General features: G+C 41.0%; 1 protein-coding gene across 1 annotated transcript in view; it reads left to right on the forward strand.

Moving 5' to 3' along the window:
* The first annotated feature begins 1231 nt into the window (after positions 1 to 1231).
* Positions 1232 to 16551, forward strand: part of LOC120620409 (myocardin-related transcription factor B-like) — a 66688-nt gene continuing 51368 nt past the window's right edge. Inside the window, exon 1 of the mRNA XM_039885382.1 lies at positions 1232 to 1816. Within this exon, the coding sequence (XP_039741316.1) occupies positions 1696 to 1816 (121 nt within the window). The 5' untranslated portion in view covers positions 1232 to 1695. The remainder of the gene's footprint in view (positions 1817 to 16551) is intronic.

Here is a 16551-nt window from a genome sequence, read left to right on the forward strand (position 1 = left end):
CTCGAGAGACACTGGGGAAGAACAGATAACTATCTTTCTGGAACAGCATGGGTTTAGTGCACAGCAGCTTTAGAACCAGGGACAAAGGACAGACTCCTCATCTCGTTCCCATCTGTGTTTAAATGGTGAGAGACTATTGACTTTTCTGGCTGTAAAAATGTAAACCTTTCTTAATCCTGCAGAAGGGTCATGTCAGATGCATAATCAAAATGGTTTTTCGGTTTTTTTGTTTTTTGTTTTTTTTTAAAGAAAATGTGCCTCCTTTAGAGGACATTTACTTGTTCATCTAAAATTAGTGCCTCTTGGTCATTGATCCTAAGACTTCTTTAGAACTCTTGAGGCTTATTAAGAGAAGTTTTCCTGTTGCATTTTCTCCTGCTGTTCACTCAGTCATGCAACAAGTATTTATCGAGAACTCCTAATGTTCCAGGCGCTCTGCTAGGTAGATGTTGGTTTTGAAAACGTGAACAAAACACATACCTCATGGGAGAGGATTTGGTCTGCTGCCCTCACAACCTCTGCTGGGCTTTGTGGGGGCTCTCTACAAAGGAGCATACTTTAAGCCATTAAAAAAATTAGATTTTTGGCTGCAGCAATCGCTAAATATATGTTTGGGGTATACCAAAGCAGGCTTGACTCCTCATTTGCCTGGAATTGCCTTCCCTGGAGATTTCCTTCATGCGGTGTCCCCGTGTCTCATGGGTAGCAGCCTGTGATTTGCAGGAGTGCCTGTCGTTGAGAGCACACGTGAAATTAAATGTGGGCTGGTCGCTGCTTGAATCTGCTATGAAATACAAGCTCTCCGTGTTTCTGCTTTTAATACAGGGGAGGAGATTTTTCCTTAGAACAGTCATGGCGATGTTAACTCTCTCAGCCGACTAGTGGCGCCGAGGAAAAGTGCTGCTCAGGTCTGAATTGGTGAAGGCAGAAAGCTGCAATGACAGTACATGTCCCTATTACAAAGAGCACTGCTTTGCCAGAAGAGCCGGCCGCAGCGAAAAGCATCCCACAAAAGAACTTCGCTAGTGCAGTGCCTCTGTTCTCACCCAGCTAGGCGAGTAGCATGTTTATTCAGCGTGGTGCCTCTGCTGAGATAAGACCCTTTTCCTTCGGATGCCCTGGGCTGCCGTTTGTTTAGCTGGAGAACTTAATGAGTAATGAATGTGCTTGTCTGGCTGATAGAAAGTATTTCCACAGCCTGCGGCTGTGTTTATAGAGAGCCGGAGAGAGACCACAGGCAGCAATTTGTCGTCTTAGGTATCAGCAGCACAGTCTTCTCTTTTAACAACTAGAGGATTTATTTTTAACTGCTTGACTCAATGTGTGTCAGACGATTCGGACCATCAAACTGCAGATTGAAGCGCCCAGCGCGGGGGAAGCTGCGATGGCAGGAGAAAGGGGCTGGCCGGGAAAAGGGGCGGGATTTCAGCATCGTGCCTCCGTGGCTCTGCCTCCCAACGTGGGAGAGAGTTTAGGGCTTCCAGCAGCATCGCTGTCTATACAGGTCCAGCCGGGAACTGAAGGCTGATGGCTGCCTTTGGCTGCTTAAAGACATAATTGCCCAGTGACGATTGGGCCTTTGCAAGGAGGTGCCCAAGACCCAGGGACCAGAGCATTCCAGGCACTGGCCTCTGCTGTTCAGTAGATCGAGCTCTTCTCCTGCTTGATGCTGCCTGTCTCCAGAAGCCTCTCACCATGATCGATAGCTCCAAGAAGCAGCAACAGGGCTTCCCAGAGATTTTAACTGCTGGGGATTTCGAGCCATTGAAAGAGAAGGAATGCCTTGAAGGGAGCAACCAGAAAAGTCTCAAGGAAGGTCAGTCTGTGGACAGGGACGAAACTGCCAGATTCCTGTTGCCGTCAGCCGGGCTAAGCGTGTGTCTGCTTACCGTGCTGAGTGTGTGTGTGTCTCCTTCGCTCCTGCACCTTGCACGGGCTAAGTTCTCTGAGACGAAAGCTTAATGCTGTTCTTGGCTAGCTCTCTCTAAAGATTCATTAACTGATAGAACTGCAGGGATTTTTGTAGTAATTAACACAGTGAGGGGACTTATGAAGCCAGTCCTCATTTCAGTAAAATCCTTCCAGGTTCATTCTGTATATTTTCTCATGCTTTCCAATTTTTTTTGCCCCATCCTCCCTATCTTAGGAGAGGCCATTTCCTTTTCAATATTATTCAGAACACTGCATGTTTTAGGTTTTCAAACACGTGATTCCAGGAAAATTAATTTTTTCCAGTTAACATATTTATGATTTTCTTTTAAAATGAGGAAGGTAGCTAGCTCTTTCTTAATTATATCTTTAAATAGTTGATTTAATTGGTTATAATGCACATGGCATCGTTTTGTTTTTTTAAAGCACATTGTATAGTTTTGTGCTTTTTTTTTTAACAAAGCAAAAATAAGCTTGAGAATACTGTCAGTTATTGTTAGTTGTCACTACCTAGGTACCTCATTGACTGGTTTAAGAAAATGGCCAGAGTCGTGGGTGTTGCTGTCCTGTGCCCTCGCACACCGAGGTGCGACAAGACCAGTGCAGGGCATGCCTCACTGTAGCCGCTGGAGATCAAGGGCCGTGGTGTAAGAAATTCCGGATCTATAGAGAATAAGTTTGTCTTAAATTTGAAATATGAAGATCGCTTCTCTCAATAGTTGTTAAATTCAAAATTGATTTTCTAGTGCTCTTTGGGAGGAAAAACCCTCCAGTATCTGCTTTCAGCTCCTGCCATCAGCCTCCCCCTCACCTCTCCACTCGCTCTTGCTCGTCTTATAGAGACTCATAGAGTAAATGTAGAATTATCCTCCTAAGCAGCAGTTTGAGCTTCTTCCAAAAGAACATTCCTTTTTTTCTCATTTAGAATACGAGCACGGTAGATTGTCACAGATTTAAAGGATAATAATAAACAATAATTGGACTCGCTAGGGTCAAACTACTTTTGGATATGGGTAGAGGAAACATCTAGATGGGAGCAGACGACACACAGTGAGGTATAGAGAGCTGCTGCCAGGAACCAAGCAGTGCAGTGGGGTCGCCTCTCGCGCCCGGCCAGCTTTATCACGCGTTCCTCTGGAATCAGTGCCCGTGGAGCGTTGGGGAGACGCGCTGAGGGGAACTTAAATTTTTTTTAAAAAAAGTTAAGAATTCTCTATACATCATTGAAGTCAAGTTCAATTGTTAATGCTGTAAATTTTGAACAATTTTTGTGCTGCTTGAAAAGCTGGGAAAGTAGAGGAAAATGGACCAGGAAAAATAAAAAGATGTCACAACGACAGAATATGATGAAGGAGCATGGAAAGCAAGGATTAAAAATACAAAAACAGGGCAGGGGAATTATCAACAGGAACAGCAGAGCAGAGCTGAGATTACATAACATATAGATTGTTCTCCGAACAATGGTGACTGTGCTTTGCATTCACACGTGTGCGATAGTGTAATGTCAAAAGAGCAGAGCGTGGACTCTCGGGTGACATACATACTAGGGGTCAAAGCCCAGGTGCACTGTTTTCCAGCTTTGTGACCCTGGACAAGTTTATACAATGAGGAAGAACAATACCTATTTCACAGTGTTTTCGTGAGATTCTGGTCCTCTGCCAGTTTATCATCCCTCTTCTTACTTGTCTTTTTAACCCTTTGTTACATTTTCCTTCTATTTAAAATTTAAAAATTTTAACCCTATATATATTGACAAAAGAGTGTTCTGTATTTTACTGTCATGGGTATAAAGAGGTAAGGGGAGAGAACTTTCATATTTTAAAACACTCCACAGAAACGACCGGATGATAAGATTCCATCTATCTCTCTGCAGTTGCATTCAACTGGGTTTTGCTTTATACCGCAACAGACTGTATTTCTTCTGATTTTCTGCTACCTCTGAGAGGGGAAAAAAACACAGAGATATCGAGGGTGATCAGTTACCTCAAAGTTAGAGACTCTGAGAGATTAGACCAGGATTCAGTGAGAACAGAAAAAAACAGAAATTTTGCAGAAAGCTTCTTTTTTATTTGGAGTAGTGTTACAATGACTTGGTTCCTATGCAAGACTGAACTCCTGGAATTCAGCCTGTCACAGTCACTGCCTGCATAGGAACACCAGTGGTCAGCTTATCAGACTCGTAGAATAAAACAAGGGACACGCCACCGCAGAGCTGCGTCTGCCGTCAAGCCTGGGCTCAGATGTGAGTCGTCGTACTCCACGCAGGTCGACTGACAGGCAGCAGTCGTTGAAACAGTAAAACACCCTAGAGTCTGATTAGATCCTGTGCTTTTTTGTCAAAAGAGACAAATATGAGGACTGTTAGTAATGTCTAATGGTTTATGCCTCACGTGTTAAAGGACACTACAAATATTATATTTCATATCAACAGTGGTTTTCCACTCATTTTGGGCAACGTTGGTTTATGTTTTTGTTTGTTTAAAAGAACAAACTTTTTAATACCTGGATCATAAGTTTTCAGGTGGTGAGGGAAGGGTAAATTTGGGTACATTTGGTCCTAACCACATGGACACAGCTTGGCCTCCAATGTTTCTGACACACGTCTTCTGTAAGGGGGTGGGAGTCCATGCTGGTTCTTGCTTATATCGGGATATTTTGGAATTCCTATTTTTGTTGACAGTGCTACTTATCCAAAATTATTATTGGGGGGAAGACAGACTTCGTAAGCAAATAATCATAGGTACAAGAGTTTATGGTCCGCCTTAACAAGAAAATTTAGTAGTACCTACTGGAAATGTTTAAGTTTCTATCGCCTGTGAGTAGTTATCACAGACCAGAGAACTGTTTGGATAATAAAGCCTATCACTTCACAGTTTTGTTAATGCTCGTATAAACTTTTTTGATAAATACCAACCCATGTGTGTAGTTAGAGAATTTATTTTTTACTTTAGGTGACAGTAGCAACAAATATCATGAATTCTGATCAAATTCAAAAGAGGGAATTTTCCTTAGTTTCTTTTGTCAGAGCAGCAATAGGAATCTCAACTTTTGACTTACCCATAAAAAGGTTAGAACATTTTCTAATAATGTAAAACACAGATGAGATTTAAATATCATTTCTGATTCTACAACTAAAGAAGAATATTACAAATCATTGACTTGACAACTTAGGAATTAATAATTACGAATTTTGAGGAGAAATAAAATCGAGATAAATATTTTAATATGAGTCATTATTGAGATTATGAATCATAACACCAATGCTACCAGCTAGTTATAGCCTATGTTTATCAAAGACAAAATGGTGGGAAATGGATTTAAAGAGGAAGAATTGATGTTTGATATAACAGAGCCCTCAAATGGTAAAAATGAAATATCACAGAAAGAAAACTGAGTTGTGTGTTAATTACCTTGGTTAAACTAATTGCTTTAGCAAACCCAAACTCAGTGCTTCAACCAAAGTGCTTTTCTTGTTCAAAACAGTCATCCTAGTCAGCTGTCCTCTAAGAAGTGATTCGGGGACCTGGGCTTCTTTCATTGTGTGGCTCAACCATGGGGTGGGGGAGGAGTTACAGATTTGGGGGAAGCACATCCCCAATCCGTCACAGGCTGGCTAATGACCATTAAGATGAAGCATGTGGAAGTCTCTGGCGGACTGTGCACTAGGACGGGGGTAGGTAAATGGGGTGCACTCAGGCATGGCCACAGCAGATCTGTTTATGAAAAATGCGCATTTGTCTGGGATACTGAGTAATCCAACCTGGGGAAGTAGCTTAAATAAATACTTTTATCAAAGCATCAAAATTTTTTAAATGATGGAAATTATTTCATACATACTCAACCTATGCTGTCCTTTAGTGACACGTGGCTGTTTAAGTTTACATGTAAAATAATTAAAATGAAATAAAAATTTTAAAAATTCAGCTCCTTAGTTACTGAGCTACATTTCGCTACTCAGAAGCCGTAGGTGGTTGGTGGCTACCGTAGTGAAGACTGGACAACCTCCCCATCACGGCAGGAAGTTCTGCGGGACAGCGCTCCGCCTCCCTGCCGTTGCTCACAGCATCCCTCTCACCCCAGCTCTGCAGGTCCGGGTCTCTCAAAACCCAGTCCCCATGCCGTTTCCTAAAGAAAGCCACTGATCTGTCAGCCAAAAATAATTTCTCTCACCTATATTCCTGATAACTTGATCTTCTCTTTATGGCGTTTCAGCCTTTGTCACTGTGCTATGTATATGCACGATCTTCATTGTTAGACCATAACATGTCTTGGAGATAGAGTCATTGTTTGGATCATTGATGAGTGTCCTACATCTCACAGACATGTTATTATGCAACAAGTATTTAAAGAGTATTATGCCCGTCTTTGCCTTCTTAAACAATATAATTTAAACTGCTACCCTCGGATATAATTAATAATGCAATTATAAATTAATGGCTAGCCCAAAATGTAATGCATTGGTGCGGTGCCTTAAGGCACTGCTGAGATGTATAAAATTGTTTGCCCATGCACAGAATGTTGCATATTACTAGAATCTAGATATTACTATATTACTAGAATTATTATTTATTGTTTGATTTTTGTCTGGCCACTTCCAGCTGCTCTTCCTTTTCTGATTTGCTGCTGCTAATCTTCTTTAAGCAACAGATTAACAAAATGTAGTAATGGAATCCTGATTCTTTTGTTGATTCAACTAAAATGTATTGAGCCGTAGCAGGAGAAACAAATAGGTGCTTGAAATCAAGAACACTACAAAGCCTTCTGTAGGTGAAGTGCATGAATTTTGCAACACTTATTTTGATTTCTCTGGGGATTTCTTTCTTCCTTTTCTTCCAGTGTTCTACATAATTGAAAGCATTGTGCAAGTGAGGTATCACTAATGTTTTCTTTTTTATTTTAGGTAGATGAAAGAAAGGTAAAAGATCTCTCTTTCTAAAAGTGAATCAATGTTTTTTTTAAAATGAGCAGAAGCTAATTTTGAGTTGAAACGGTACAATTTAATGTTTTATTAGAAATAATTTCATTTGGCAGAAATTTATTGGTTTTGCACAGCATCTCATGCCAGATGTTGTAAACCTCTATAAGCCACGGCATTCAAGGAGCTCGCAGCCTAAAAAATGAGAAACTAAATGATAGTATAGGAGTTAAAATCCACACACACACGTAGAAGAGATACGGAAGGAACCCCAAGTATGTTTTGGTCCAGATGCATGAAGACCACAGACCGTGAGGGCCAGGCCCTCTCGCGTGCCCGGCCTCTATGGTCACTTGTGTCCCTGATGTCTCCAGTGAGCGAGCGTCTTCTTCCCTTGAAACATATTCCTCCAGGGATTCGATCTCAATTAATGGCACCTATTGGCTCACACCAGGAACCTAAATGGGAGTGACCATCACACCTTCCTTCACCTCCTTATAACCTGTCACTAAATCCTATTACCAAATCCATCGGTTCTGCCTCAGAAATATTCCATTTGTCCACAGCACTGTTTCACAACAGCCACTACCCTTGTCCTGGTCCCCTCCTCAAATAGGATCTTTCCTCAAGTAGAGACAGAGCTGTCCAGCTGATCCCTCCCCACCCGCTCCGGCCCCTTCACTGAGCAAGGCCCTGCCTCCATCCCGGGAGCATGCGTGTTTCTCTCTCCCTCCATCATTCTTCTCTCCCTGCCTACCCCCTGCCGCCCCACCGCCCTGAACACCTGCGACCCATCCTTCCACCTGCATCGTCATGCCTGTTGCTATATTAAGAGAGCACACAAGTTATGACAGTTCCCAGTTCTGTATGTTTTAATGGGCAAATCGGCATGCGTGTGTAGGTATATATAGGAACATGTACGTGTGTGTATATATGTCTATACGTAGGGGTGGGGGATGGGGGAGGGAGACTCCTAAACCCACAAAATGGGAAGAAAAGCCAAGACACTGGGCCCGGGTGGAGTGACCTCCAGGGAGCATCGTGTGCTCACGCTACTATTCTGGAAAAACGAGATAAAAAACATCCGACTGTTTTCCTGCTTCATTAGTTGTCCTCTTCTTCAGAGAGCCTTCCTTAGGCATTCATAGTACGACATTTCCTAATCTTTTATATACCATACATTTTCCCATGTTAGAGGGATTAGGAAAGAGCTTTGATCTATAAAAGCACCTCTACCTATAGCTGCACACTGAAATTCTAATACAGTGGTAGAATGTGGAATTTTTGATTGTCCCAGAAATAAGAAAAAAACATCATCATCTTTTGGTATCTTACATAGGGTAAGAAATCCAGAAGTTTAGGTATAGAACCATTGTGATCCTATACATTGAAAGCCAATTGAGAAAACCAAGAAAGATTGTTTTAACCTCTTTACATTGCTGGCAATCAGGCAATTACGTGGGTGGTTTTGCTTTTGAAGTGCCTGTTATTTGTATTAAACTTCTATTTATCCTCCTCTTTATTTTTACTACTTTTTAACCAAATGAGTTTTTTTTAAATGCATACATGCATAATAGCTTTCTGTGTGTCTGCCACAGGCTAACGTTATCCCTGCTGTTCTGTACCAGTCCCCCCTGGCTTGACATCACGTTGTCATACCACGAGAAGCATACTTTAAATTCATTCCAACTTTTGACAGAAAGGAGAAGGGAATTTGTGTGAAGGTATGATCAGTTTAAAGAAACATGCCCCATTTTTAGCAGTCTGTTTCTATGGTAACAGAGGCAGCAGCCAACCACAGAGTTATCAAAGTGCCTGTAAATTTCCAAGGCACAGCCTTGAAAACATCGCCTTCCTGACCTCACACTGCAGACTGATGCAGGAGTCCTCGGCGCGTTAGCCCGGCTGTTAGCATTTCAGTTTTCACTTCATTTTCGCTCTTTGATTCTTAATGAGGGCAAGTGCTACATTCCAGACTGTGCCCTCCTTACTGGCAGGGTGGTCATGATTTAGAATTCCACTGACTGTACCACCTGCCTCTTCACCGGTGGCCCCCACCTCTTACCCCAGGGGGCTTCATCAGGATGCAGTGGCCTTTCTGACACTGGAGGGAAAGGTGGTATTTTCTACACAGTCTAAGGCCTAACTTTTTCAAACACCAATTTGCAGTTTTTAAAATTTAACTTGATGTTGTCTCTTTTTTAAATGGAAAATAATCATAATATTAAATTACTGATCAAAATGCCGTTTGCTCTCTGTAGTGTCAGAGGTTTAGATTTATGTGCGCACTGCATAACTAACTGCTGTTGCTTCAGACAGGAAGTGGTGATGAAAGTTTGCTTAATCCGTGCAGATAGCATGGCTCTTACAGGAAAAACCACCATTTTTATTTTTGGCCTCTTCGCATTCCAGTTTTTAAAATTACTTGAAGAACCTTATTTTATAATTGGCAAATTAGATCTCTGAAAATATAACCAAAGGTCTGTAATCTTTGGTTGCTACTTCTTATCTATGCGAGTACTTAAGTGCTTTTTCTTTTTTTTAATGTAACATGAATTTCACATTAATTATAAGTGGAGATGAGAAGAAATTAGTTATCTACCAGTTTTTCATGGTCTCTACTCCTTTGCCCTTAGCCTTCCCTTTTTAGCCTTCTTTTACCCTTCAAAACAACATGATTAGGTTTCGTCTTCTGTTCTACCACCTACATCAGTTCAAAAATACAGTGAGCCTCAAATTCATACACCAAAGTGAAACAGTCTGGTTCTGCCCCATGATAATCACTTACCTGTAGAAAATCCTTTCGGTAATGTTTTTCTTGAACTTGGCATAATGTTCTCTCTCCTTAGAAAATAGTAACTCAGTTATATACTTTGAGTGTAACATGGAAAATTAAGTAAAACATGTCTACTAAAACTTCTATATAGTGAGCGTTGAAGAAAGTACTCGAACATAAGTAAGGTCTAGAAGGGGAAACAGAGGCAAAACAGACATGCACACGCGCGTGTACACAAACAACACACACACACACACACACACACACACAAACTTAGAATTCGGTTTGACCAGTAATATATAAGGTGGTTGTTGTAGTTATCAAATCATAAAAAGATGAAGTCACCATTAGTGGTTAATAGAATTGTGATGGTGGGATGGAGCTAGCCAGGAGTGGGTGGGAAATAATACATTTAATTAGTTTCTTAAAGTCTGTTGTCCTACTGTTCTTTTACTTTTTAATTGAGGTAAAACTCAGATAAAGTTAACTGTCCTAAAACGAATGATTCAGAGGCGTTTAGTACATTCACAGTGTTGTGCACCATACCACTATCTAATTCCAAAACTTTGTCACCCCAAAAGGGAACCCCGTGCCCATTGAGCAGTCACTCCCACACGCCTTCCCTGCCAGTTCCAGGCAGCCACCAACCTGAGCTCTGTCTCTGGGTTTACCAACTCTGGATACTTCACATATATAGAACCATGTAGTATGTGACCTTTCGTGTCTGGCTTCTTTCGCATAGCATACTGTTGTTCAAGTTCATCCACGTTGTAGCACGTACCAGTATTTCATTTCTTCTTATGGCTGAATAATATTTCATTGTATGGACATACCACAGTTTTTTTTATCCATGCATCCGTTGATCTGCTCCCACCTTTTGGACCGTTCCCACCTTTTGGCTGTTGTGAATACTGCTGCCACGATCGTGTGTGCGTGTGTGTGTGTGCGCGGTGGCGCCGTACCTGCTTTCAGTGTTTTTCAGTTCACCTAGAAGTGGAATTGCTGGGCTGTAACTGTTCTTAACTACAATACTATCTAATGAACTTTAGAAGGAACTATCAAATGTTCTCATTTTGCAACTCGTGGTCTTTTTCTCTGATAAAATGATGTAGTTCAGAGCCAGTGAGTGACTTGCCAGTTTCCTGACTGACTTCTCTCCCCCAAACTTTTGCCATTATTAGGTGGAGCATTTCAGTATATATGACCATGTTCCTGTTTTCAACTTTCTCTTCAGTCTGCAATGATTATTTCAAGCCTGTTTCACTGGCCTCAAAACTAACTTTTCTTTTATTCATCTCACTTCAGTAGATGACTCTTCTTCCTCTTTCTCTGAGAAAATAAGAGCCGTCGTTTGGTAACTCCCTGGACATCCCAAACCAAATCTACAAACCTATCTGCAGCTGTAGCCAGCGCTCACGGCCCTCCTGTTACGATAGAGGAAGTGTCGGACACAGGCTGTTCTTGTCTGCTCTGACCCTCCCTCCCGCAGGGCACCTGCTGCCTCTTGGCTCTCGTTCATTCTTGTTCATATTCATTCATTCCCACACACTCCCTTCCCTTCCCTTCCCCTTGCTTTTCATTGGCTGTAAACTTGAGGTGCCACGCCCCTGAGCCGGCACCCACTTCCCTGCCCTTCATGGGCAGCATCTTCAAGGTGTCGCTGCCATCAGCGTTGTTCACACTCTTGCTCCTCCTCTATTCCGTAACCTCCAGTAGGATTTCCGTCATTCGCTCCCAAAAGTACCCTCCCACGCCCGTGTGTTAAAGCAGCAGCATTGGACCAGTCGACCATGAGAGCACAGTCCCGGGCTTCCTGTGCCTTCCCTTCCTGTGTTCTCTACCCCTGCAAACCCTCCTGGCTTCAAGTACTACGTAAGTGACGATTCCCAAATTTTCATCTCCTGCCAAGACCTGACTTCTGATATTTGTACCCGTGAAGCCAGTTGTCCCTTTCACATCTCTACTTCCAATTCAGACATGTCAAAGACTGAACTCCCTAGTGGCCAGCTGATGCTCTTTACCTCAGTAAGTGGTCTGTCTGCCCAGGAGCTTAGTCCGGAAACCCAGGAATCATCCTTGTCATCTCGTCCTCCCGTCCACCTTCACACACAACATTCAGTCCCCCGCCACGTACTGCTGATCTGGCTGTCGCACCTCTCTGCCATGATGGAGTTGAAGAAGAAAGTGAGAAGTCTTGTGCTTAAAGTTTCTACCCTGGGAGATCAGAAAAATTCTACCAAATTTATAAATAAATATGCAGTTTACAAAAGAAAACTTAACCTGAACTTCTGACAACCAGTCAAAAACCTAGCCCCCATCACCCATTACTGATACTTTTGCATCTTTTGGTCCTTTACTGCTTATTAATCATACCAAATTTCACTATTATTTTGGGATGATATTCCCAGTAGTTTTAGGTAAGAGGAAGTGAATTTAAAATTACTTTAAAACATGACGATATACATTGTGGGGAAGGAATGAACAAAAAGGTGCTCTCTTACCTTGTAAATGGGAATATAGATTAGAGCAACCATCTGGATTGCAAAGTGCCCCTATCAAAATTTTAAATGTGTTCCATTATTGGAAATTTAATGTCTGTGTGTATATAAAATCAAAGGATGCCAAAAAGTGAATCCGGATAATCATTGCAACATTGTTTATGATAGCAAAAAAAATCTAGAAACAAGTATATATGATTGATATATAAGCATATATGGTTGATACAGTGATAATATAACCAGTAAGAAGAATGAGCTAGATTTTATGTTTTTGAAAGCAAATTACCAAACTACATGACCACTATGATCCTACCTTATGTACTTCCTTTGCATATTTTTTGTTGCCGAATAGTCACAAAGCGTTCTCTGGAGCCATGGAAATTTAACAGCGGTTACCTTTGTGGAGAAGGACTGGAGGTCTAGGGTGGCATGGGCTGACTTTCACTTTTTAATGCCTTTTTTATGTGCATATGTCACTTTTAACAAATAAATAGAAAATGTTCTTATAAAACATGGATTTTAGTGGTGTTAGTGGTCCATGTGGTGAGGTATTTCTGAGTCCCAGGCGTGGAAGGAGACCCTGCAGGATGTGACTGCTTACCCTTTGACTGCTGAATAAACCAATCATGCAAAGAATTCTAAATATGTGCATCTTTGTGGAATTACGTTTTTTTTAATCCTGTAGGAAATCTCCGAACCTCACTCTCAATTCTTTTGTAAACCTAAAACTGCTCTGAAAAAAATAGTCTTTGATGGTTTTATGGGTTTTTTTAATGGTTATCTTCAGCAAATATCTAAAGTAATAGTAGTAACAGTAATAATATTTTAACATTTATTTTTAAGGTAAAGGAAAATAGTTCATCAGCCTTTTGCCCTTTCAATATACATTTTTTAAGATGTCTTTTGCCTCTACCTGAACAAATAAATGCAGTTGAAACCTTTACTGCCCAACTGCTGCGTGATAAAACACCGAAACCAGAGTTGAAGGGGCCTGGCACTTCAGCGTTCCAAGATGCGATTTAGGGGCCGGGCAATTCCTCCTCTATCCAGGTTCAAAAGATAATATGAGAGTGTTGGCTTTTCTAAATTATCTTCTCTTTATAGGATCAGGCCCCTAATTCAATGCTATTTAAACAATACACAATAAATTCTGCCAAAGTCCAACCACTTTGTTCTCTTAAGTATCCAAACATGTTTGAAAATTAAAAATGAAAAAAAAAAAAGAAAGAAAAGAAACTGAAACCAGGGTCTCTTTTTTTGCTTAGTATTGACTTCAGCGTTAATACATAGTAGTATTCTTTAGTCTTGCATCTTTGCTTTTACCTCTGGTTTGCCCAGCCATCACTTGACTGCTCAGGTTTTGTTTTCTACCCCTCATGGTTCTGTAGTTCATTCTGTCCAGTGTCTTATAATTAAATAATATACATTGCATCCTCTCACTAGCTAGCAGACAGCTGCTCATCTCCCCTCCCCTTCTCAACTCACCCTCCTTCATATCCCATAACTAGCTATTTATAAAGAATTTCCAAGACCATGGCTGCCTGCCATACTGCTTCCCAGAAAGTGTCATTTCTGCCTTGTTTTCATAATATACAGTCCTCAGATGTCCCCTTGCAAACCCTCTGGGCCCAAACTGTGCTTTGTTTTGGCTTATTCAAGTCATGCTAAACTGCTGTGTGTTATTAAAAATTCTGCATAATGTGGTTTTTTTTCTTTAGAGTGAAAAGGCACTTTACGTCATATTAAAGAAACATTTCAAACTTTCTACTTATAGAAACAGAAAAGAATAGACATATCACAAAGCAGCTGGAAATTTTAAAGTGGGATATAAGTATTATGTGAAAGACAGTATTGTATTTTAAGGCTTTTTCATATTGGAAACTAATCCTAAAATTTTGTTCTAAAAGCACTTTAAACCATTTAAGAAGCAGGGGAAAGGAACTAAAAGATGCTTTTAAATATCTAAACTACTTGTGAGGCTGAACGAGAACATTTCGTCTTTACCATTAGATAAGCTACCTTTAATTTTCCGGAGTGGTGGTTAAAATTGAATTTTTACTTTTCTTGCATAAAAAAGAGACCAAGTTCAAACACTTTTGTTGACACAATATTGTTTTTATCTGTTATAACAAGGAATAATACTAAGTAGAATTTTCAAAATTTTATGTATTTTTAGATGACGGGACGAAGAAGTACAAATTAGTAGTTACAAAACAGTCATGGGGATTCAGGGTATAGCATAGGGAACATAGTATTATTATAATGGTTATGTGTGGTGCCACATGGGTGCTAGAGTAATTGGGGGATCACTTCATACATTATATAAATGTCTAACCAAAAAAAATTTTTTTAAGAAAAAAAAATTATGGATAGTTTTCTCTTTGTTGAAATGTAATAGGAAAAACCACGACTATTAGCCCTAAGAGCTAATAAGACTGTATAACCTTGGAAAAATTCACCAATTAAAATTATTTTCTCTAAATGCATTGGATGTAGTCCATAGTCTCACACGTCTATTATAATTTCAGAGATGATGGTTTGTACACAAAGAAATTAGTCTCCTTACTTCATGGTCATGCCTTACGTGGACCACATAGGATCGGATAGGGAACATATGTCACTTTTATAATAAGTGGAAAGTTTTTTTTTAATAAATAAAAGCCTTGGACTCAGGCTAGTTAAGAAAGATGTGACACATACAGTAAAGTGGCACTAGAACCTCCTCTCCTGCTGCCGATGGAGTCTTCGGCCTGCCTCCATGAGTCCTGTCATCGAGAAGTACAGAGCTGTTAAAGAATTCTCAACTTGTGGTAATAACCGTGTTTGCACAGAGAATACAATACTAGCTGTATAATGAAATATACTTTTTTGCTATACCCCCCCCTTTTTTTGAGAAGATTAAACAGCTTCGAACCCAACCATTTTAAACTTAGGGACTTCCTAGGACCATATATGTTGGATTATTTTCGTTTATACATTTTTCAAGGATAAAGACGTTCTTTGAAAATGTTCAGATGTGAGCAATGGTATTTCAACTCTATTATTACTATGCTTTTATTTTCTGAAAGGATGTAGCCGCTCACAGAGTGTTTTGAACTTTTTTCTCCCTGAGAATTCTATAGACTTACACGTTTCTTTTTCTTGAATGTAATTATTGGCAAGATGGCCATGGAGGATACTGAATTTTAGTTAGTTTACTGATAGGATGGAGGCTGTGATGTCAGCCCAATGGCACAGTTCATCAGCTCAACTGGACGCCAGGGGAGGGCACTCTTGGGTTCAGTTTTCAGACGCGAAGCCATCGCCTGGGAGACCGGCTTCTTAGGCAGCCGTGTCACCACCAGCAGCGACTGCCACAGCAGGAAAGCCGCACTGCACCGGTGCCTAGAATTCAGTTTGGGGCTACGGAAGCACAAGCTTGTCAGCACATGTGGTGCCAGGTTGTCCAGAGATCAGCCAGCGTACCAGTTAATTCACTGAAGTAGTGTTTATCCCGAAGAACTACAGCTATGCGACAGGCCCAGTAGCATTCAGTGACCTGGGCTGTCTCTCCCTTCATGCGGACGTGAGCGTGAGGAATGCAGGGGAGGAAGACGGTCTCCAGGCTTCATTCATAAAGGTCCCAGAGAAACTTGGTGGAACACCTCGATCCCACAGCCGTGACCACTGCAAGTCAGGCCCTCTGTCTTCAGGGCGTCTTGCCCCCTTTCCCGATCTTGGATAAGCACTGCTAAATTCGCCCAACTCAAGTTTTCCAGCATTGCAGGACGATTAAGCCGTTTCCATCATTCAAGCCTCATTCTTCCTCGCCTTGGACCTGGAAGATGCAGATGTGGCTGTCAGTTGTCATTAATTATACATTAACTTTTTACACATCTGATGAGTGATAAGTACTAAAAGGAAGTTTGATATTTTCCAGAATTTTGAGCCTGTATTCTACCAATTTGATTGGTACTTTTTATAACCTTTAGTCATTCTCAAAAGAGCTTTTATCAAGTTGTGAATGACTGTTATATTTAATATGAATTAATACTACAATTGTGTTTTTAAATTGACCCACAGTGGTAGTGTACCTCCTATTTAATGGGCATTGTGCCTCATATTCACTATGATGTGCCCAGTGCTGCCCGCCTGTTGAAGCTAAATCAAGCAGGGTCAGCAACAGTCTTAAAAACGTGACTAGTTGTAAGCCTCCTCTTCCATTCACGTTCTTCCTGATGTCTTGTCAAGTGCACATGCCTGGGAAGGCTGCCTGCCACGCCGATTTGAGTAATACTTGTCGTGTGATGATGTTGCTTCTTGGGAAGATTCCATAGGCAGCGATAAGAGCATCGACTGGGAAGATTGCTCTCCTACCTTTGAGCAGTGTGACATAAGTAGGGTTGATTGATTTGCCATCAGACTGGATGGAAAACACAAATGGTTTTTTTTTT

This window comes from Pteropus medius, unplaced genomic scaffold (assembly GCF_902729225.1).
Source record: "Pteropus medius unplaced genomic scaffold, Ma_sr-lr_union100, whole genome shotgun sequence".
Taxonomy (NCBI): Eukaryota; Metazoa; Chordata; class Mammalia; order Chiroptera; family Pteropodidae; genus Pteropus; species Pteropus medius.